A 24,541-nucleotide genomic window follows, 5' to 3' on the forward strand; every position below is an offset into this window, starting at 1 on the left:
TGGAAGATAAAGATGAGCTAATGGAGGATAGATTATATGTTTTTTAATATGGGAGTTTCTTATGTATATTGCATTCAGAAGCATGGGTCAGTTGACAGAACAAGGTTCAGGGTAGAAAGAGTAGATAACAGAGTAGAGAGAGGACAGCCTTTTAAAAGCCCAGTTTGAGAGCCCAGATGGATGGATAATATTTGACTAGAGGGAAGGAAGCCACTTCCTTCTGAGGTTATAGAGAGTTTAAGAGGAGTAGATACACATATGTGTTTAGTAGGGAGAGAAGTAAGGGCCTTAAGGTAGTTCCTGGCTTTTAATTTCTACTCTCTGTTTATCATGGATGAGAGATGATGGGACAAAGACATCGTGAGGTGTGGGAGGTGATTAGGTGCTTGGTATAGTCTCCTTGGGCTGTGGTAGGAGGAGCAAACCAAGTAGAGATCAGAGACTACAAATTTGCTAATGATACCAGTCTATATGACTGTGCGGCCATTTTTAGTGGGATTCACAGCCTAGTAATAAGAATGGAAAAGTTATTGGGGGCAGGGGTTCCTGTGGATAAGGATTTTAAGGATAACTGAGGCATACAGGCATATGAAGGAGGAAATGAGAGTTAATATGCTATCTATTATTAACTTAAATTCTGTTATATAACAGCACAGTTCTGAGTCTCTGACCAGACCTTAACATACGTTTCTGAGCCAATAGTAAATTGACCTCAATAGTCATGGTCAGAGGATGTAATTTGGCCCTTTCCTGGCCTCAGCTAATTGTTCGGAGAATGATACCTGGTTCAGAGGGAACTGACCCAGAGGCTGTGTAATGCAGAATATTCTCCACATCTCTAAATCAGCTGATAATCAAATGTAATCACATCTTCAACCATAATTTTCTTTGGCCGTGTAAGGTAACATATTCATAGGTTCCAGTGACTAGGACGTGGGCATCTTTGGGGACCCATATTTTGCCTACCTCCCCATCATAACATGACTACTAGTAGAAATCACTCTGCTACTTAAGGTCTTGTAAGATTGAATAAAAATACGATCCTACAACACGTGGGCATTCTAACGTACTCCCCAAGATTCCCTGCAAGTTCTTGTAGAACTTATATTTTTATGGTTATCCCTAGTGCTGAGCTATATTCCTACTGAAATACTTCTCAGTCCCACTCTTTCTGTTTCTATTTTGTACCATGCCAGACAAAATGGGAAATGTGATTTCTGGAATTAGGAGTGGGAGTGCAGGGGATAAAAGTGTCAATCTCACAAAGCTTACGGGTACAGGAGACTTTACCGAAGATCTGGTAAAATGGAGGAGAAGCTGGCATAATGGTGGCAGTTATCCAGCCAATACCAAATATTTTTAAATTGAACATCCCTAGTCTTAAAAATTCTTTCATTCACTCCATCCCCAGGGCTTTTTACCATTGGCAGTGTCATCCTACAAAGGTTTCCTGAGTTTTGGAAATCTGCTAGGGCTTTTCCCTTCTTCTCATTCCTTCTTCCTTTTTCAATTGAAAAAAAAGAAAAAAGAGAAGGAAAGCCTTCTTACCTCTCTGCCCCTCACCCCCCTCCTCTTTCTCTCTCTCTCTTTTGTTTTTTCTTATACACCTTGTTCGGAGGCTACTTGTTTTGTACCCAAATTAGAAAATACTGGTAAAGTGATTCTTAGGTATTATAGTCAAGTTTTAAACATATATTATGGAATCTCTTATCCCACTTGAGTAAGTGATAGATTTTTGCTGTTCGAACAGTCTCCAATTCTGAGTTAATTTCCTGCTGGTCTAATAATCTTCATAAATTGAACTCTTGTTGATCAAGGTCAGTATAATAATTGTAGTAGATCTTCTGCTGGAAATATTTAAGACGAAGGATAATTTCACTTTTACTCCTGTATGGAGTGCTAGACACTATATTTAGCTTTATGTTTAATTGACTTATTGTACTGTGTGTTCTTCGGTAATGGAACAAAAATTGCATCTTTTTAAAGCACTTCATGTTACAAAAATACAAATGTAATTTTAAAATGACATTAAATAATTGATGTACAGAAGGCATTGTTTTGAAGAAAGTGCAAAAATTTCTCCTTAATGAAATATTTACATTGTTTCAATATAACTTCCACATCAAGAAATGTAGCTAATGAAAATTAAGTAGAAAAAATTCAGAGTAATTATTATTCAAAATGTTATGGTGAATTCATATGTAATACAAAGTATTTAAATTCATCACTGGATTGCATTCTAACTATAAATAACACCCATATATTGTGAACGGCGGTGGGTTAATTGGGAGAAGTGTAAATGATCACAAACTTACATATTGCCTCAGCAGGTCATATAATCCCTTTCAATAACTCACCATTAATACTCATTTCTATTTTTCAGAAACTATAAGATATTTCTGTTGTTTGCTATTCCCAGGGAATTCTGTCATGTTATTGAATCTTGATAAGAATTTCGGGAATATCATTATGGTAAAAGAATCACATAGTATTAAAGTTTCAGCACGAACAATACTCCCAGTACTTCATGAGAATCAGCCTTCTCAATAGTTTTCCACAGGACTAGACCTGAGTGAAATTGTCCTGGATAATAGTGAGAAATTGGAAGTTTGTCTTTGCCATCCAACTTTCTCTTTTCCTCAGGACCCTCGGTGACCTGGTGTCCCTGAGCTTGTGCATAGGTGTCCCATATTGCAGAATCACCACAGTTCCAATTCCTTTACCAGAGGTGCTTGAGCCATACCTTCAGGGTCACCTCTAAATCAAACTTCTACTCTTTCAAAGTGTTGTCGTATCTACAGTATAAATAAAATTTAGGCAAGCCCAATTGATTTGCTTTCAGTATTCTTAAAAACTCATTTGGCCAAGATACAAATTGGTTTGGTGAATTCCTGAAGCACTGACCCTTTTTTCCGGTCACATTTTCTGTTCTAAAGACTGAGAAAAATAGAGCCAGTCACTATACTCTGTTACGAATAACTAAAACGTCACTTCTGAGTACAAATAAAAATGGGAATATGATATTGTTTATACACTTTTACAGCAACTGAAAGAAAACAGACTGAAGCTAGTATGTATTGGACAGTTAGCATGTGTGAGATACCACATCTATCTTATGATAGAGACTGTTTGGATTAGGAAGATAAAAGCTTGTCTGGTCAAGTAATTGGCCCAAGGATGGACCACAGCATTTTGCAAGGTTTGAAGCTGGCCCTAGACAAGCCTACAGCTTTTACTTTTCCCACACTCCCACTCTGCCTCTGTTATTCCGAGACATTTTCAACTATCGAAAAAAAAAAAGAATAAGTGAGTAGAATATGGTTTGTTTTACTTTAAAATTAGCAATGATGTCTTTAAACTGACAAGAACTGAGTATTTTTGCTATTATGAATGTTTTCTTTTCTTAGACAAGCAGGGTCATTCTAGTTTACTGCCTTGAGCATCAGACCAGGTGTTTAAATAAATGTAAGTCAATTTAAATGTTTTAAATACATTCTTAATGGTCTTCGTTTTCGCATTTCATTTTTGCATTTGGCAGCTTTGAGGACCTAGAAAATGGTATGGACAGTCCTGAGAAAAATGCTCAGTTACCTAAAATACTGTGTTTAGAAATCTCCGAAAGCCTGTCTTTATACCCAAGTTTGAAAATCTCTGAACGAGAGGACTGTAGTAAGGGAGTGATCTAAATAATATTGCAAGCATTTGTTAACAATTAAAAAAAAATCATGAATTAATTGCACGGAAAATAAAAAGTTTAAAAATTAGAATGAATTGTTGAGAACTGTACATTCCTGATAGAATCACACATTGCAGGAGGCTTTAAGTAGTTATAAATGATGACAAGAAAAGATTTAATGTAATTATTATACTGCTTAAGGACAGATATACACTTTTTTTAGTAAAAAAAGTACAGTACATTTGTATTAGAAATTTTATCATGCCGAATTAAGCAGATGTATGTGAAATCTCCATAGGTAAATTGTCCATTTTTAATTCTTCGTGAAAGCTGTATTTGCACTATACAACAATTTTATTTCTAGTTTCTTGTTTATTTCTTACTTCTTTGCTGCAATGTCTGTTTAATGCTTAAGTCCCACTAGACTTCATATTCTGCTGATGATAGGCAGCCCCTCTACTTCAAGAATAAGAGTGAATAATAGGAAAACAACGAATATGCTTCATTTGTCAGTATTCACTGGGCTTTATTAATCCTCTGGGCCACACTCTTCGTCTCCATTGTTAACTGTGCTGTTTTCTTAAATGTGTGAAAACAATCTTTAATCAAAATTATGCCAAGTCATCTCTGGGAACAAACCTTCACATTTGGAAGAGGATAACAAGCTGGACATCGAGTGCTACTTAAGTGTGAATAGTGGTTAAAGAAAAACAAACAGATTTGTTCAAGAGCAGCAGTGAAAACTCTAGGGAAATTGCTCACTGCTCTTGGCGTGTTAGCAATGTTTAAAACCAATGGCGCCTTGAGTCCATGGACCATATTGACTAAGGAGCATTAAAATTCCAAACAGTCAGCCCAGGGCATGCTTGGAAGGACTCAGGACCTTTCTTCAACAGGGTAAGATATGGAGAGTATAAATATTTTTAATGGACTAAACTTGAGGTCCCTGGTCTTAGTAATATCAGCCAACAAATAAATACCTTAATAGGTATATGTCAGAATTGTTATTCCCTATGCATTTTTATTCAATTTTATCACAAGAAAGAATTGATAAAGAACTAATAAGTTAGCTAGTGACTCTCTATTGAAATGCCTAAATAAGATTTATTCAACTCATCTGTTAATGTTCAGGTTTTTTCCTAAACAAAACCTGCATTTCCCAAATTATAAATGAACAATGCCTAAATTTTCTAAAAAAGTCAAAACCATACTTTCATTATCAAATTGCCTACTAACTCAGGGGTACAAAGTCTTTGTATTTGAGAGAAGAAGGAGTGTAGAACTTTCAGGATGCTTTGAATTTACTCAATGAATTCTTTACAAGTAGAATATGTATTTGAAAAAATCAGAATCATTTTAATTTGAAACTATATTTAGTTAATAATATAGTTAATTTTATCTTTCATATTAATCTTGGCATAAGGTTTATTCAGCCAATTTGAAATTATATCTGTAAGTTTCATTTCTCAGAGATTTGCTTTAAAAGAAAATCAAGATTTTCAGAGATCAATGATACATTGTTTTTCTGATGTCATTTTTAATGAAGTAACCCCCCTCTCCTGCAACTGGTCTGGCATGTAAGGAGTTTGGAGATTGCTACTCTGTCCTAACAAGAGCGAGTAAAAAGCTGAAGAAACTAAAAAAGCTACAACCTTTAGATTCATAACAAATATGAGGTCACAGGGGAAACTGCTGTCCCCAAAGCTGGACGAATTGACAGATGAACACATAGAATTGTATCAATAACTTCCTAGATCAGAACCCACAAGCTGAAATCTCCATGGGAATCAGTCCTAGGGTAGGAAAATCTGAACAGTAATTGACAAATTGCTGGAGGTTCATTGTGGACAACTCTGAGAGAACTTCCCCAAATTAATGTCAGAGACCAAACCACAGGTCCAGGAAGCTCAGTGAACACCAAAGAGGATACATGCCAGAAAAGCCACACCTAGGCATATCATTTACAAACCATAGAAAAAAAAAAAAATTCTTAAAGAAGCCAGAGGAAATAAACATCTTACCTAGAGAGGACAGAAGGTGAGAATTATATCTGACTTTCCTCAAAAACCATGCAAACAAGAAGAAAGAAGTGACATATTTAAAGTTTGAGAGAAAACAACTCACCAACCTAGAATTCTGTACCCTGCGAAATTATCCTTTAAAAGTGAAGGAGAAATAATGACTTTCCCAGACAAACAAAACTGAGGAAATTTGTTGCCAGTATTCTGTCTTGAAAGAAATGTTAAAAGGAGTTCTTTAGAAGAAGGAAAATGATATAGGTCAGAAATTCAGATCTATATAATGAAAGGAAGAGAATCAGAGAAGAAGCAAGTGAAGGCAAATCAAACTTTTATTTTTCTTATTTTTAATTTCCCTAACAGATAATAGTTTGTTCAAAATAATAATAGCAACAGTGTGTTTAATTATGTACATATGTATGCTTATCTATGCTTACATATGCTTATGTACACATATATAAGTGAAATGAATGACAGCAATAATACAAGGGACAAGAGAGAGGAGTTAGGATTATTTTGTTATTATAAGGTACTCACACTACCCATGAATTGGTATAGTGTTATTTGAAAGTGGACTTGGAGTACTTGTAAATGTGTATTCCAAACTCTAGGGAAACCACTAAAAAAACTGAAAGTGAAAAAACAGTACAACAGACATGCTAAGAGTGGATAGAAAATAGAATCACATAAAATGCTCAATTAAAACCACAAAAGGCAGAAAAAGAGAAGAAGACAGAAATAAGAACAAGAACAAGGGCAACAAATAGAAAACAGTAACAAATATGATAGATATTAATCCAGATATATCAGTAATCACTTTGAATATCAATGGTCTAAATTCACCAATTAAAAGACAGAATGAATCAAAAAATGAGACCCAACTCTGTGTTGTCTACAAGAAACCCACATTAAATGTAAAAAGACACATATAAAAGTAGATGAATGGAGAAAATACACCATGCTAACACTAACCAAAAAAGGAAGGAGTAAGCTATATTAATTTCAGGTTTAGTAGATTTCAGGTCAAGAAAATTATCAGAAATAAAGAGGGGCATTACATAGCGACAATGACGATGTGTTGATGTAGGTTTACCGGTTGTAACAAATGTCTCACTCAGGTGGAGGAGGTTGATAATGAGGGAGGCTATGCATGTATGGGGGCAGGGGGTATTCAGAAAATCTCTGTACCTTTCACTCAATTTGGCTGTGAATCTAAAACTGTGCTAAAAAATAAAGTCTTTAAAAAGCCCCATATTTTCTAATTATAAATGACATTAATATGGAAGTTTTCTAGAACATGTTTTAAGTGGGCATATATATTTCATACTACTTTCAAATTAACTTATGAAGTAAGTTCAAACTCCTTTATAAAAGGAAAAATACTGAAATTTTCCAATGGACACCAGATTTTTTTAGCTTTCTGAACTTAAGTGCATATAAAAATATAAAAATGTTTTATAAGCTTCTCAGCTAAAAAAATATTAACATTCACATGAAGTACCCTACAATAAAAGTGATCATATCTTTTGAGTTACTTTAGTAACTTAGTTGCTTCATATTATATTGAATTTTAACCTATAAAACAAAAGCAAAGCAGAAATTGAAGTAGGCAAAATACAGAGACCAGAGAAAAATATCCAGGTCTTAGTGATCTAATCTGCCAGAGAAGAATTCAGAGTATTTTCCTTTATTGTTGCTCATTTTCTTTATAGGATATAGTGACACATAATGGCCCTAAACACAAAAGTTTTCTACTTAAAATGAAAAAAGAGGCAGTTGCTTATCAGTTTTGGTCTTATTTTTTGAACATCTATCTTACTTTTTAAAAAGTAAGTCTTTATGAGCTTACAAAGAAGCAGAGTTTTATAATCAAAAGATTTGTTCAGTCATACAGTCATACAAAAGCGCCTTGAAATTAATGATATAATCTCAATTACATTAATTCAGAAATTAATTAAATCTATCTCATATTATTATCTATTCTATAGTATATTTTAATATAGAATATATAATATTTTATTATCATTATTTGTGCATGTATCATTACTCTTTTCCTAAACTATAAACTCCTTCAGTTGGTATGATCTTTCTTATTTATCTAAAATAATTTGTTTGTTTATATTTTTTTGACATAGTACTTTTAAAAATTATTATTTATTTACTTTATTGAGGTATAGTTGATTTCCAATAGTATATTAGTTATATTAGGTGTACAATATAGTGATTCAAAAATTTTATACAATATACTCTCCAGAGTTTGGTTTTTAATGTTTACTGAATAAATGTGAATAAAACTCTAAGAATTTACACATTTTACTTATTCAAATTATAAGTAAGACTGAATTGTGTAGGTGAATATATGACCTTTGCCCTGTTTATTTAATAAAATTTTTTTCTTAATGTCTAACATTCTTTTAACATTTATTAAGCACCTACTATATGTCAGACACTATTCTGGATACTGGAGATATATCAGAAAATAAAACAGCCAAAACCACCAGCCCACATGGAGCCTCCACTCTTGTGGACAGAGAAAAGCAAAAAATAAATAAGTAAATTGAATAGTGTGTTAGGAATTAGCAGGGAATTGGCAGAGGGGGTACCAGGCATTGGGGTCTGCAGTTTCAAATAGTTGAGCCAGGGAAGGGCTTTCTGAGAAGGAGACATTTGAACAAAGACTTCCAGAGAGTGAGGGTGAGCCACATGAATATCTGGGAGGAGAGCATTCCAGTCTGAGGGACAAGAAGTGCAAAGGTCCTGAGGCAGGAGTGTGCCTGGAGTCTTCCCAGAACAGCAAGAGGACAGTTGTAGCTGGAGTGAGTCAGCAAGTATGAGAGTAGCAGATGAAGTCAGAGAGATCATGAAAAGTTGGATCATGTAAGGTCTTGAAGGTCATTGTAAGAATTTTGACTTTTACTCTGAATGTGATGGGAGGTATTGGAGGATTTGAGCCAAGGAATGGCATAATCTGACCTACATCTTCAATAGGATCACTGTGCTGTAATGTTAAGAACAGACTGCAGAGGCACAAAGTGGAAGCAGGGAGACCAGTTAGGCAAGAGATGACGGTGCCTAGGACTAGGGCAGTAGCAGAGATGGTAATGAGAAGTGGTTGGTATGTGGATATACTTTGAATTAAAGCCAATATTTGTTTTTTTGATGGAAAGGAATCAAGGATAATAGCAAGGTTTTGAACTGAGCAAACAGAACGATTGAGTTGCTATTGAGAGGGAAGTCTGATGAGGGAGCAGGTTTGTGTAGATTAGAAACTTATTTTGGAAAAGTTAAGTTGGAGAAGCCAGCTAAACATCTAAGGGTGAAATCAGGTAGGGAGTTGGGTCTACGAGTCATGAGGTTAGCAGGGTGATCTTGATTAGAGACGTGAAATTAAGAGTCATCAGTGTGCAGACGGTGTTTATAGTCCTGGGATGGAGGAGGGCACCCAGAGAATGAGTGTAGTTGGAAAAGATGAGGGGTTCAATAACTGTGATTAAAATATTTGAAAAATGAGAAACAAAGGAAAAGAAAAGGAGGCTGAGTGGCTATGAGATAGGAGGAAAACCAGGAGAGTGTCATGTCCTGGAGTGAAATTAAGAAAGTATTTCAAGACAGGTGGAACATACAGTCTTGTTGTGTTAAATGTTGCTGACAAGTCAAGTGAGATGCAACTTGACAGTGCCCATTGATTGGATTTATAGATGGGAGTGACATCCACAGAAGTGGGGCTAAAGGGGTGGGGCGGAGGGGAAAGAGCTTGATCGTGTATAAAAGAGAGAGTGGGAAGAGACTGTAAACTTTTGAGCGGTTTTACTCTCAAAGAAATGAGAGAATAGAGTGATAGTTGGAGAGCCCCGTAATCAAAAGTATGTGTGTGTGTCTGTTTTAAGAAAGTGAGAAAGAAGCATATTTGTGTGCTGGAATGATAACAAAAGAATGCTTGTCAGGAGAAAGACTTGCTGGAGCAAAGTTATTGAGAGACACCTAGGATTAGGGTCCAAGGTACAGGTGGAGGGATCGAGTACATTCCACCTGCCACGCTGGGAGCTTTCCCAGGAACCCTGTCTAGGAAATGTTGCTCTAACAGTTTTACAAAAGAGAAAACTGAGACTCAGAAAATGTAAGTAATTTGTAAATGTAATACAGCTAGTAGAAGGCAGAGCTGAATTTCAAGTTGTATTCTGCTGTAAATCTAGCGCTCTTTCCACGTTCTCACAGCTGGAGAGCCATTAAAATGGCAACTTCATTGTGGTATTTAATGTTGTGCACATGACTGGAGAAGAAGTTGAGAAAATGTGCTGAGGTACATACTGCTTACTAATTATCTAGGGCTCAATTTGTACAGTATTCCGTGTTCTCTGTATTTTTCTTTTTTGTGCTCTTTACGCTTTAGCCTCCCAAACACATTCTCCCCTACACGAGGGGGATGAGGATGATTGGACAGAAGCATGATCTAAAAAAAAGATTTACTGTGGGAAGAGTTCCAAATTATAGTGGTTTTTTTCCCCCCCAATGTGTTCTCTAATATAAAAGAGATATTTGAAAATGCACTCTATTTTGACTATATGTTAAGCTTCGTAAGTCCTGCAGAAGTAAAAGAAATGATATAAAACATGATATTCTTGCAGAAAGATTTTAATGAGAGCAATGATAGGACCTTACTCCCTGGGCCACTAAGTTTGTTGTGATCCTCGTACATTATTGATTTTTAACCCGTGTCAACAATCTTTTCAGAGTTTGGTCATTGGTCAGATTATCCCCCGGTGAGAGGATAGGAGTGAATCCGCATAAACTCAGTCCTACAATTATCAAAGAGGTCAAAGGGAGGGACCTATAGTTGGCTGAGTAGTAGCTCCTTTCCATACACAAAGGACATACTGGACAAAAGCCAGCACAGCAGTGCTTGAATGGCCTCATCCCTTGGAGATAAATTAGGGCTAGGAGTGATGGAGTATTATTTTATTAGTTAACTTTAGTTAACAAATTTAATGAATATATTCTATATACTTAGCTCTCCTCCACTGAAGAGGTATCAGTGCACAAAACTGCTTTAAAAATCTCTGCTTTTTGTGATGGTTACAATCTAATGGGGACAGATAGATAATAAGCAATAAGGATAATTGACAAGTAAATTTTACGGCATGTCACAAGCTAATAAGTGCTATGGAAAAAAATACATCAGGGTAAGGGGGATTGAAAATGGGGGGAATTATAGTAGTTATAAATCTTGTCTTTGATGCTAACACTCCAAATAAGGACATGAATATTCTTAAAGCAGAGAATGACTTCCAAATCAGCAGAAAGAATTTTCTTATGTCTTACATATAGTGTTTACTGCTTTTAGTATAAAGGCAGTAGTACTGAATTCTGAGGCACAGAAGTGGTGTGGGAATTGGATGAACTTAACTGTCACCCTTTGAAATCCTTGTTTCTGACAGGTCAGATATTTCAAAATCTCTTGTTAAGAACACTTTGAGCATGTTCCTTTCTTGGGGACATTTTCATCTTTAACAATAACCAACTTAGAGAAAGTAGGACAGAGCAACTAGGATATTTTGAAAACAACAAAGAAACAGATGCTTCATTGCTAACTGCTTGGCACTCTGAAACTCTGAATATTTAAAAAGCATCAATTGTATTTCTAAAATTCGAGCAAGGTCATAGGCTGACAATGCCATCCTGTAAAACTCTTATCATAAAACTAATGAAATCGGAAACTAGTGCTATTTTGCAGGGCAGTAAAAGAAGGAAGGAAGATCAGGTAATTATTTTTGTATTTCCCCACACCCAGTGCTTGTCAATGAGAAGCTGCAGGGGAGAGACTATCTTAGATTATTTCTGCATCCCCAGAGCTCTCAGATACTGAAGTTCCAAACAGTCACTCAGGATACTCACTAAAAATGTATAATCTTGAGTTCCACTGTATGGAATATACTTATACTAACTTATACTAACAAAATATGTGTTGTTCATGAAATTCAAATTTAAATCTAGCAACCCTAATATATAATTAAAATTGAGAATAGGTATCCCATATGTCTAAGGACAGATTTCATAGCTGTGAGACAATCATCTACCTGGGTAACAAGGGTCTATAAATTAATTCAGTTTTCTATGGCTCTGAAAAGACTAAATTCTCTTACTTGGCCCCAAAGTAGGTTTGTTTATTTCCGTCTGTTTTGAGGCTAGAAATTAACACTGGCTTCTCAGCTTGGAGGTAACAGTGATTAGTCATATAGTGGGACTCAGTAGGTGAGTCTGATGTAATAAACATTATTAAGAAACTTCTTAAATCAAATATCCTGATGACATTATTGCAGCTCCATTTTTTGTATATGAAGATTATGAAGGGAATAATCCCTTCATAATAAGGGATTATTATCATATTATCATATCATATTATTATATCATAAGGGAATATCCTTTATGATAAGGGAAAATCTAGCTATTTCAGTTTGTGTATATTCGTGTTTCAATGAAAAATGCCAACTATTAACTTATTTGGATGGAAATCAATGTTCTAACCACTCTTTAGTTCTTAAAAATTCCCATGATGAAATGATCATAAAAGTTTCTGCAGACTGGCTGATTATTTTTATTGCTCAGGTATGCTCACCCCTGTTTCATTTTATATTCAAGCTGATTGATTTTCATTGATTCTGCTCCACCATCAGGGACTCAAAACAAGCCAGTCCTAAAAGGTTATGGTTATGGCAGTAAGGAAAGGAAATGGTTCAAGATCCCCATAGAATTAGAAAAAGACATTTTATAAGTTTTCTATTGCTGTGTAACAAATTGCCACAAATTTGCAGCTTAAAACAACTTCCATTTATTGTCTCACATTTTCTGTGGGTTGGGAGTGTAGGCACAGCTTAACAGAGCTCTCTGCTTGGAGCTCAAGGCTGCAGTCAAAGTGTTAGCTGGGGCAGGGATCTCATCTGAGTCTTGGCATATTCTTCTAAATTTCCACGTTTGTAGGCAGAATTCATTGCATTAAGTTTTTAAAATTTGAGATGTCTTGCTTCTTTAAGTCCAGAAAACAGAGAGAGTCTCTGACTTCTGTCTCTGACTTCTAGACCCTCTTTTAAAGGACTCACCTGATTAAGTCAGGCCCACCGAGGATAATTTCCCTTTTGATAACTTAAAGTTCACTGGTTAAGGAACTTAATTACATCTGCAAAATCACTTTATCTTTGCCATTTAATATAACATTGTCACAGGGGTGACATCTCATCACCACATTCTAATGGTTGGAAGCAAGAGTCTCAACTACGCTCATGGGAGGGGATTATATAAAGGTTTGGGTCATTGGGGGTTATCTTCAAAATTGACCTATTTTACTTACAGAATTAACTTTCAGATCTCAGCCAATTTTGGAAAGAAGTGAGATAAAAAGATAATTAAACTCCCCTCTATGAGATACAAATGTGTATTTGGAGAATTAGTGAGCAAAAAAGAAAAGGAGGTCAAAAGAAATAGAGAAGGTAGGCCCAACATTATGGTTCTAATAAAAAAGATTATCAATGAGAATTCAGGGACCAGAGTGTTCAATAATTTTATGATAAGTACCATCTAGAATTCAATGTAAAATTATTTGCTTACATGTATAATTATTTGCTCACTTGCATTTAGTGGAATTATTGGTTCATTTATATGTGGAATTAAAACAAAACAAAACAAGCTCATAGGTACAAAGGACAGATTGGTGGTGGCCCGAGTTGGGGAATGAGAGTGGGTGAAATGGATGAAGGGGTCAAAAAGTACAAACTTCAGCTATAAAATAAATTAAGTCATGGGTATGTAATAAGCAGCTTAGTGACTATAGTTAATATTCAAATATTTATTGCATATTTGAAAGTTGCTAAGAGAGTAGATCATAAAAGTTCATCACAAGAAAAAAATTTGTAACTGTATGGTGATGGATGTTAACTAGACTTATTGTGGAGGTCATCTTGTAATATATATGGATATCAAATCATTATGTTGTACACCTGAAACTAATATAACATTATATGTCTATTATACCTCAGTAAAAAATTACCTGCTATAATGTTTTTGGAATATAAACCTCTACAGTGTCCCAGAATCTCAGAAAAGCTTGTTGCATGTAGGTTACATATAGAAACCGAGAATTGATAACTAATAATGTAGATAATTATGACTCCTTGGATATATTGTGTATACTGCAGGTTTTCCACCATATATGTGGTCAGGATTTGAGTCAGTTTTTCTTAAGTATTGCAAACAAGATGATCACAATAAACTGGAAGTCTTGGGAACATTTAAAATTTTAATTTATAGGTTATATATGTTTCTGTCTGAGAAGAGAACAGTAATTAGAAATTGTCTTAAAATATATAGCCAAACCTGCCTCAAGATAGGCCAGGAGAATATGGTTCATTCTGAAACGAGGGCAAGCAAGTAAACTTCAGGGTCATAAAACAAACAGACAAACAAATACTTAAGCTTTTGTAAAGAAGAACTTAGAAATGTTTTTATTGTATTGGCAAGTGGCTGCTGTCATATAGCCTTCGCAACCTGGTAACACAATTCCAGATATTACCTGTGTCAGCAAAATGCTGCCCTTCAGACAGATGACAGTTTATTAGATTTTCAAAATTGCACTTTTCGTGATAAAAATCACCTCAGGACTCAAGTACAAAAGAAATGACATGTGTTTATATGAGTTTGATTCAGAGATTAGAAGAAGTGAAATATTAATGCTATTTATTGAATGTTGTAACATTCAATACCTGCTGAGTATAAATGTATAAAGTCAGCATAAGATTCCTTCTGTCTATGAGAGGATTGAAATCATACAAGAAGCGTTCAATCTATCAAAATTAGGAAACATTTTGGTGTTTGGTCCTCAGCTTGGTTGAATACTAAGGATACGGCTAAGAGAGATGGCAGGAGAAGTAGTATGCGAAGAACACTGGGTTTAGAACCAAAAGCTCTTTCTTCCAACCCTGCCTGGGTCTTGTGTGCATTGGGTGAGTTATTTAACATTTTAAGGCTTCAATTTTCTCTTCAGTAAAATGGGGACAGCCTCCCAGGATGAGTAGTGAATGTTCAAGGGGTATGCAAATTATATTACCATAATAATTTGAATTATTATTTTCTACTGATTCTAAGCTAGGTACCATCCAAGTGTTTACTTCATAGGGAAGAGGCAGTCAAAGCACAGTATGGGATGTGATAACGGTTTGTAGCAAAAAAAAAAAAAAAAAAAAAAAAAGAGTATTTATCAAACGTAATCTAGGACCGCTGAAGATTCTCCATTCAAATCTATTCTCACTTTACCCAACCTCTTTCAGTCACAGGAGGTACCTGTCTGTGGGAAATCACTTAATCAGGTTAAAATCTTTGTCCAACATGAAAAAAGTATAAAATGAAATGACAAGAAGGCTAAAGTTTGGGCAAGGATCTCTACTTATTACTTTTGTGTATTAATGTTTTGCATAGAATAGTACTTTAGAGTTAGGCAGGGTAGATGTAATCTCAATTATACCAAAGAAAGAGCTTTCTTACAGAAACTTTGCTGGCAAGATTTTTTTTTAATTGAAGTATAGTTGATATATAATATTGTGTCAGTTTCAGGTATATAGCAAAGTGATTCAGATATATATACACATATCTATTAGATTATTTTCCATTATAGGTTATTATAAGATATTGACTATTGTTCCCTGTGTTATATAGTAAATCCTTTTTGCTTATCTATTTTATGTATAGTAGTTTGTATCTGTTAATACCATACTCCTAATTTATCTCTCCCCCTTCCCTTTTCCCTTCGGTAACCATAAATTTGATTTCTGTGTCTGTGAGTCTGTTTCTGTTTTGTTTATAGGTTCATTTGAATTATTTTTTAGATTCCACATATAAGTGATATATAATATTTGTCTTTGTCTGACTTACTTCACTTAGTATAATATTCTCTAGGGCCATCTGTGTTGCTGCAAGTGGCAATATTTCATTCTTTTTTATGGCTGAGTAATATTCCATTGTGTGTGTATGTATGTGTATATATATATATACACCACATCTTAACCCGATTGCTGGGTCACATGCTAACTCTATTGTTAGTTTTTTAAGGACCCTCCATACTGTTCTCCATAGTGGCTGCAACTATCTACATTCCCACCAACAGTGTAAGAGGGTTCCCTTTTTTCGGCACCCTCTCCAGCATTTATTATTTGTAGAATTTTTGATGATGGCCTTTCTGAACAGTGTGAGGTGATACTTCATTGCGGTTTTGATTTGCATTTCTCTAATAATTAGCGATGTTGAGCATCTTTTTATGTGCCTGTCGGCCAGCTGTGTGTCTTCATTGGAGAAATGTCTGTTTAGGTCTTCTCGCTGGCAAGATATTTCTAATGCACAAGATGAAAGGACAGGATAAGTGACAGAGCTAGTTACCAGAAATTAGGCTTTCTTGTATTACATCGTGGGCCTCTCATTTGTTTCCTCCTCCGTCTCTCTCCCTCTCTCTCTCCTTCTCTCTCACTCTTGCTCTCTCTCTCTCTCACTCACTCTGTCACTCTCTCTCTCTCTTAATTTATATATCTATATACCTAAAGGTTAAGTGAAAGAAACTAGTTTGGCTAATTAAGGTAAAATGATACTAAGAAACATTGCACACAAAACAGACAGAGGTTAAAAGGATGCTTTTCAGATTTCTCTCAGAACCTCCAAGAAAATCAGAGTCACACTGCAAAGACAACTCCCTTTGGAGGGGGACCTATTCACTCAGTGGCATCAAATCACACATTAATGTAAAGAGAGTGAGGTAAGCTTCGTGTTTTGGCCAATTGTAGTCTCTATTAATAAATTTTAGAGGGTGATTTTATCAGTTATTTTCATGGTTTAGTATATTCATAATTAATCTATAAATAACATTCTAGAAAAATTTCTTATTGAGTTCTCTGCAAACATTCCTTCTTCTCCTTTTGATTCTGCTCTCTTCACTGCTGTCAGAACTCTCTCTCTTAAACAACTTATCTAATTATTTATTTCCCATTACTTGCACAGTTCTATTAAATCCAGATGGCTTTCAGGAAAAAATACTAAAGCCTCTGGCTAGGCATTCAATGCCCCTCCTCATGTGGCCTGAAATGACCTCTATGACCTTATTTTCACACATGCATCTCAACTCCATAGACCCACTCATGTGACTCTATTCAGGAACATTTATGTCTCATCCTTCAATAAATATTCCATATCAAATATTCCGTATCATTTCATGAGACTAAGTGGCTGCAAATGCTGTCGCTTTGCCTAGAACATCATTCTTCCTTTTATGCCTGACAAATTCTGCTCAGGCTTCAGGATCAAGTGTAACTTTATTTATTTGTGAACTCTTTCCTGAATCCTGTGGGCAAGCAATCTTTTCTTCCTCTGAGTTCCAGGAGATGGTTTTTCTCCCTATTATAACATGTGCTACATTGCATTGCAGTTTATCTGTTTCCATATTTGACTTCTCTGTAAACTGTAAGTTCATCTGGTGCCAGGATTGTCTAACTCACTCTTAATTCCACAGCACATGATATGGTGTTTGTGACCAGCAGATAATCGATAAATGTTTGTCAAATTAAATTAAAGCTCCAGAAGCTCTATTCTTTGACTTGCAAAAATTTCTTGGACTGATTCTTAAAAAAAAAAAAACTTTACTTTTTTAAATAAATATTTGGAGTCCTGATTTTATGTTCTAAGTAGGATGTAGTAGGTTACAGTAAGCCAATACTCCTACTGTAGCAATGTGAAAGTGGATAAGTTGCAAAATTGTAGTGTTAAAAGGTTTCAGAAATCCACGGAATCAACAAGGACTAGGTGGAATAAAATTATAGAGAGGGAGGCAGACGCTGCCACCCCAGAACCTCCTGCGCTGCCCAACCATGGTCAACCCTACCGTGTTCTTTGACATCGCCGTCGATGGCGAGCACTTGGGCCACGTCTCCTTCGAGGTAAGGGACCTGGAAACCATGAACTGACTGCTCATCCAATCCATAAAGTTATGTTTAACAGATTGGAGCTGTTTTCAGACAAAGTTCCAAAGACAGCAGAAAACTTTTGTGCTCTGAGCACTGGGGAGAAAGGCTTTGGTTATAAAGGTTCCTGCTTTCACAGAATAATTCCGGGATTTATGTGCCAGGGTGGTGACTTCACACACCATAATGGCACTGGTGGCAAGTCCATCTATGAGGAGAAATTTGATGATGAGAATTTCCTCCTGAAGCATATGGGTCCTGGCATCTTTTCCATGGTAAATGCTGGCCCCAACACAAACAGTTCCCAGTTTTTCATCTGCACAGCCAAGACTGAGTGGTTGGATGGCAAGCATGTGGTCTTTGGCAAGGTGAAAGAGGGCATGAATGTTGCGGAAGCCATGGAGTGCTTTGGGTCCAGGAATGGCAAGACCAGCAAGAAGATCACCATTGCTGACTGTGGACAAATCTAATAATAAATTTGACTTGTGTTTTATCTTTAAAAAAAAAAAATAGAGAGAGGGAAACTGTATACAAATGATCTTTGGATCACCAGATATTTTTTTCTTGCAGAGGAATTGCCAGTTCTTGTGTGAGCTGAGGGTCAGGGTTGGCCCCTGTGCAGAGCCTCTGCTGGGGAGAGAGAAGTAGGAAGGCCATTTGCTATTGTGTGGATCTGGAGCTGCAAATTGGAATCTTGAGGAACCACAAACATTTGCAATCATCAAAGACAGAATTTAAATTCATATGAAATATTTACCAAGTCAACCATCTGATGGGCCATAAAGAATTGCCAGAAATTTCAAAAGATTTGAATAGCTTAGAGTATATTCTCTGATCACAATACAGTTAACTTAGAAGTCAATAAAAAGATAACAAGAAAAGCCCCACTGTCTGGAAATTAAAGAAAACATCTCGTATATGAATAATTAAGAAATCAAATGAGAATTAGTTTGAACTAAATCGTAATGAAGTTACAACATATTTAAACTTGAGGGTTGCAATTAAAGCATAGTGAAATCAATGGTTACAGGGAGATGTATGCTTGTAAACATATAAGAAAAAAGGTTAAAATTTAATAATTTAAAATTCCATCTCAAGGAGCTAGAAAAACAATATATCAATCCTGTGGAAAAGAGAAGAAAATAAAGATAAGATCAGAAACAAATGGAATAGAAGGATAAAATCAACTAAGCTAAAAGCTTTAAAAAACTTTTAGTAAAATTAATAAAGCTCTAGCAGAACGTTTAACAAAAATAAAGGAAATCAAATTATCATTACCAGAAATTTGAAATCCATTACTATTGGGTTGGCCAAAAAGTTCGTTCAGGGTTTTCCGTAAATAAAAATCTTCCCACAAAGAAAGTGCTTGAATAGCTGCAGATATTTAAAGAAGAAATTAACACCCAGTCACCCAGTTTATGCAGCCTCTCCCAGATAATAAAAACAGGGGAAAGAGTTTTTTTAAGTGATGTCAGCATAATCCAAAGCCTGACAAAGACATTACGGAAAAGGAAAACTAGAGAACAATCTCCCATACAGATGTAAAAATTATTAACATTTAAATTAAATCTAGTGGTATTCAAAAAGGAAAATACAGTACAACAAAGTGGAGTTTACTCCACCTATGAAAGGCTAATTTCACATTTCAAAATGAACATAATTCACAGTATTAACAGAGAAAAGGAGAAAAATACATGATTTTCTCAATAGATGCACAGTTAGCTTTTGATTCAATATCCCTTCTTGATAAAATAAAACTCTCAGCAAACGAGTTATAGAAGGGAATTTCCTTAATCTGATAACGAATGTTTACAAAACACCTACAGCAAACATTATATTCGATGGTAAAATATTGAAAATGTTCCCCTTAAGATCAGGGGAAAAAAAGGTATGCCTATTCTCACTATTTTTATTTAGTATTGTACTGGGGGTTTTATTCAGTGCATTAAGATAAGAAAAAGAAAACTCACTCAGACACACACATCAAATATCTAGCAGTTTCCTCAGTTCTCTTTGTGCTTTGAGACATGCCCGTCCACATCTGATGCTGCAACTTGCCAATTTCAGGAAACACTCCTTTACCACTTCACAAAACTTGCAAGCTGGGACCCCTCCGATGCTCACAAGCAACCTTAAATCACTTTCAAAGTAAAGTGTCATAGTAGTTATTATGCTACTTATGAATTTCTGGACCATACATAAAACTGTTACCACTTTTATCAGACTCCTATTTTTTTATGTATGTGTCACTGGTGACGTTTGTGAGCCTTATGCCCCTAACCCATTTTCCCCATAAACCCTGTGGTTTTTGTTGTGAGATTTTTGCATAGCATAGTGATTTTCAGGGATCTATATATCTATATGTAATGGCAAAACTGCCCATAAAATTCACTGAAAGTCAATCAGTGTTTTTATGTGTAAAATTTATCTCAAGGTAATTGAAACAAAGTGTGACTTTGGACTCATTTTCAAAATAAATAAGAAGCTATTAGGTATTTGACTCTGTGCCCATGTTCACATGTGTTCAGGAATTCTTTTCCTCTCAGAATACACTTTTGCTATTGTGTAACACTGCTCTCTGCAGAAAACATATTATAAAGATTTAAAAAATTGACTTTCTTCATATTTATCCAATAGACAAAATTGTGTTAAAGGCATCGAGCCTAAACTAGTCAGTTCACGCCACTTCTAACAAGAGCTTCCTCAGCCCCTTTGGTGACAGCTCGTGTCGCAGGTTGCAATGAAGTGGGTTAACATGGATGTTAGTCATGTGGGATTTAGAGCTGCCTAGAATGCGATAATACAAATAAAGAATATACTCTCACAGGAACAAAATGGTAGTTTTAAGGCAGTGGTGCAAAATTTGATTGCTTTGGGATGGGTAGGTATGTTTTTAATGAGGTATTTGGAAAATATTCATAAAGAATAAGCTGTCTGTGATACGAGCTGTTTAATGTCATCTGATGGGAATATGATGAGGAAGAACATTTTTAGGACAAGCTTTATGTAACATTGATTGCCACGAAAGGACTGTCTTGTAAAAAAAAACATAAAAGACCGCACCCCAGATTCCTTATTGTAACATGAAAAACAATAATAACTAGACACAAAGTTCAAAAGGAGCTTGGGGAGTTCTAGTATCTGACAGCTTATGCATCTAATTATGATATGTCACCAGAAGTCTGATTATGGTGGAGGGAGGGAAGGAGGGGGTGGGAGGTGATGAGATGGCAGTGCCTAAAACAAAGGATAACATTGTCTCTTTGTATCTGGATCGCTGTTCTTTGGATCATAAGGGAATCTGCAGTGTGAATGAACTCTTTGCCCTGTTGGTGCAAGAAACGAAGTGTTGCTGCTAGCTTGGGCATTGCCACTTGATGCTTTGGTATGAATACGGCAATGATACTTATCTTGTTTGGTTTGTTTTAGATTTTAGTGTTCACAGAGAGGATTTTAAATTTCAAACCATTTGATTCAACTTGAAGTCTCTACCTGCTCTTTTGGGGCACAGATAGGAATGGTAGGATTAAGGGATGCTTTCTGACTCATCTCTTTCAATCCTGGCCAATACAAGAGGAACGGAGCCATACAGCTGTGGAGAGCACAGCCAGCCTCCCTCCCCTGCAGGGAGGCAGATTCCAGGCGCCCCCCCCGAGGATCCCACAGAGGCCTTCAGACTCACCTTTGCCAGCCTTTGGCAGGCTGGCTTTTATTCCCAAGAAAAAGAGAGTCAATTAAATGGACTTCCAAAAAACTGAGTCCTGTATTAAAGGGACCTAGGAATGCCGGAATACAGCTTTGGTAAACTGCTTCGGTGGTGAAAGAGTGGTGTTCTGTAGATCTCCTGCTGCACTGTGTGGTTTTGAATTGCCTGCTGAGAAAGACAAGTCTGATTTTCCTCTGTGCCCCTGGCAAGCCTGTGTAGTTCTAAAGGTCAGAAACGAGATTAATAAGGGTACACACAAGCAGAGTTTCCAAATTACCTCTACCCATATATCGTTCATGCATTAGTCATCAGCTCTTCTACTGTGTGCTGAGAGCTGGGATAAGCACTGGTGAGCAAAGACAAGTAGGACGTGGACCCTATTTTGAAGGGACATCATCTAGTAGAGAAGGACAGGCAGGAAAACAAATAAGGGCCATAACATGTTGTAGGGACTCTGAGAGAATCAGCGTCAGAGGAAGAGTAGTCCTGTCTACCTAGAACACGGGTCTTTAAACTGTTTTTTCCTCTGGATCCATTTGGCAGTTGACAAGATTTAGGTGTTGATGTTCCAGTTTCAAGCAAATGCTCAACAAAATATTTATTAAACATATAATTAAATGTGACCGTGTTGGGATCATAAGGTAAATTACAGAGCCATAGCTACTACCCTAGTTCCTAAGGATATGAAAAGGAAATTAAAGCATATTGTTCTAAGTTACTCTGAAAATGCCATAGTACAGGTGAAAGAACCCAGAACACCTGTTATTGCTTGGCTTTGCAAACAACTAGCTGTGTGATCTTGGCCAAATCACTTAATTTGACCTCAGTTTCCTTATATGTAAAATGAGAAAGTCTCCCATTCCAGACAGTAATGATTACAGAAAAACTCAAAGATAAGACTAAAAATAGAAAAAAAAAAAAAGAAAAGTGTAAATTCGTAACGGAATTTCTCCGTGTATAAACAAACTTTAGAGAGAAACTGGATGATTTTGGACTTCCCTTGAAATTCAAGCCAAGTTGGGAGCCAGATGGTTGTTACCCACAAACCCCACATGAGATGAATCTCAGGAAGCCCATCTGCTTGAATTCCCCCCACTTCCACATGGAAGTGAGGATCTCTAGATATTCATAATCCAGTGAGTCATTTCATCTTCTCTCTTTTCTCGTGCGTGCCAAAGAAAATTTCTCCAGAGGAATATAAGAAGTCTAAGTTCTGACTGGTGTCCCTGGAGTATGCAGTAAATGGTTCTTATCATGAGTATCTGTAGAAAACTCAGAAGAGTACAAGGTAATATTCTGCGTTTTATAAGTGAAATTCTATTCCCTACGACAGCTACTCAGAACTTCTAACCTTGATTGTTCAAATCAGCTTCCCGTTTATGGTTTCCTCTCCCATCCAATCCACTAATAGTGCACTACTGGATCAATCTTTTAAAGCAACTCTGTCCAGTAGAACATTCTGTGATGATAGAAATGTTCTATATCTCTCCTGTCCTGTATACAGAAGCTGCTAACTTTTGGGCATTACTGAGAATTTGAAATATGGCAAATGCAATTGAGGAGCTGACTTTTTCATTTTATTTAATATTGATTAATTTAAATTTAAACTTAGGCAACTACACATGCTGGTGGCGTCTGCACTGAACATTACAGTTCTCAAGCACAGCCCTGACCATGTCCCTCCTTGACTCAAAACGTTATGTACCTTTGTTCTGCTTAAAATGTACCAATAAAGTATCTTAAACATTCAAGAAATTCCATAAACTGTTTTCAAACTTTGCTTTTTATGCAATCAGTATTTTATCTGAAGTGAAATATTTGCTGTTCTCAAACCTATCTTCTGTTTTCCAGCAGTCACACTTTCCTTACGGTTTTTTAAACGAGTATTTTGTTCATTTATTTAATTATATCTGATGTTGAAATAGCTCAGCTCAGTTTTCCCAGCCTTTATAAGATCTTATCTCATTCATATCAGTTGACATCTCTCATGCTCATGAAATCCCATAGCCCTTTCTTATGACATTTAGTACATTTTACTGTATATTGTAACTATTTATGTATATACATTAAGTCCACTACTAGACTGTAATCTTCCTGAGACTGTTGCCCATGTCTGATTTAACTTTGTATCCTTCCTGACTCTTTTCACAAAGAAGAAATATAAATTAATCATTAAGCGAAAGTCAATAGCATTGGATTTAAATCCCAGTTACTTGAACTACTACCTGTGTAATTGATTAGCGCCATGCCAAGGTACATAGCAAGGATGCAGCAAATGCTAGCTAATTCATAAATGCTAAAGATGTAAGTTCAGAATTTTCATAGACAGATTGTCATAGTTACTTTTGATGCACAAACAAAAGGCCATATTCTTTCACTGAAAGAATCACACAATCAGCAATATCTTATTCTCCAAGACTGAGTGTGATAGAAAGAAGCTTGTTCTCTCTAACAGCAGAGAGAACCTTTCTTGATCTATATTCACCTCTCTCTCCATTACTAAAAAGTAGAGTTTGGGGCAAAATGTCAAGAAAGAAGACTTGAAACTTAGCCCCAGGGCAGGACCAACAGCAGATCATCCTGAAAGCTATTCCTTGGTAAAGGCAGCCCCATTTCTATGGGAAGCATGTGGTTTCCTGCCCTCCTGCCATCCACTGTGTTCCTGTTGGCAGCACCAGGGTTGAATGACTTATTTTTTTTGGCCCTGGGCTTGAAAAGAATTATAAAAATACATGGGTAAAAGGGAAGAGAACAGATTTAAGGGGAAGCTGCCCTTCTCAGCATTTGAGAGAATTCTTTGTTCTCTGCTTTTGGACACTAATCTTTGGGTTATTTAGGCTGACTTTTCCCACAATGGTTGAAATCAAATGCTTTCAAAACTCTACAGTAGAGAATTTTAAAGATTTTTCTCAAAGACATAAAATTCTACTAAAATATTGTTGATTATGTTTAAATTACCAAATTCTTGATTCAGAAATATTTCTAAGGAATAGAATTGCTTTTATCTACAAAATCACTTGAACTAACTTCTGACCTACTCTTAGTAAGTGATAATGACTGATCTGCTTTAATGAAATAATAGGATGTAAATCATCTGGGTTTGAATCCTAGTTTGCTATTTACTCACTATGTCATTAATTTTCTTACCTATTAGAGT

General features: G+C 35.9%; 1 protein-coding gene and 1 long non-coding RNA gene across 2 annotated transcripts in view; both read left to right on the top strand.

Annotated features, from left to right (window-relative positions):
- Window positions 1-24,541, top strand: part of LOC115801700 (uncharacterized) — a 200,190-nt gene that overhangs the window by 36,431 nt on the left and 139,218 nt on the right. The window lies entirely within an intron of this gene.
- Window positions 1,629-18,192, top strand: LOC111178901 (peptidyl-prolyl cis-trans isomerase A-like). Its single transcript, XM_022582094.3, has 2 exons — window positions 1,629-17,654; window positions 17,723-18,192. Exons 1-2 carry the CDS (start codon window positions 17,586-17,588, stop codon window positions 18,146-18,148), a joined length of 495 nt encoding a protein of 164 aa, XP_022437802.1. The 5' UTR covers window positions 1,629-17,585; the 3' UTR covers window positions 18,149-18,192.

This window comes from Delphinapterus leucas, chromosome 9, assembly GCF_059928025.1.
Source record: "Delphinapterus leucas isolate spDelLeu-1000000601 "Yukka" chromosome 9, BTC_Dleu_Yukka2, whole genome shotgun sequence".
Lineage (NCBI taxonomy): Eukaryota > Metazoa > Chordata > Mammalia > Artiodactyla > Monodontidae > Delphinapterus > Delphinapterus leucas.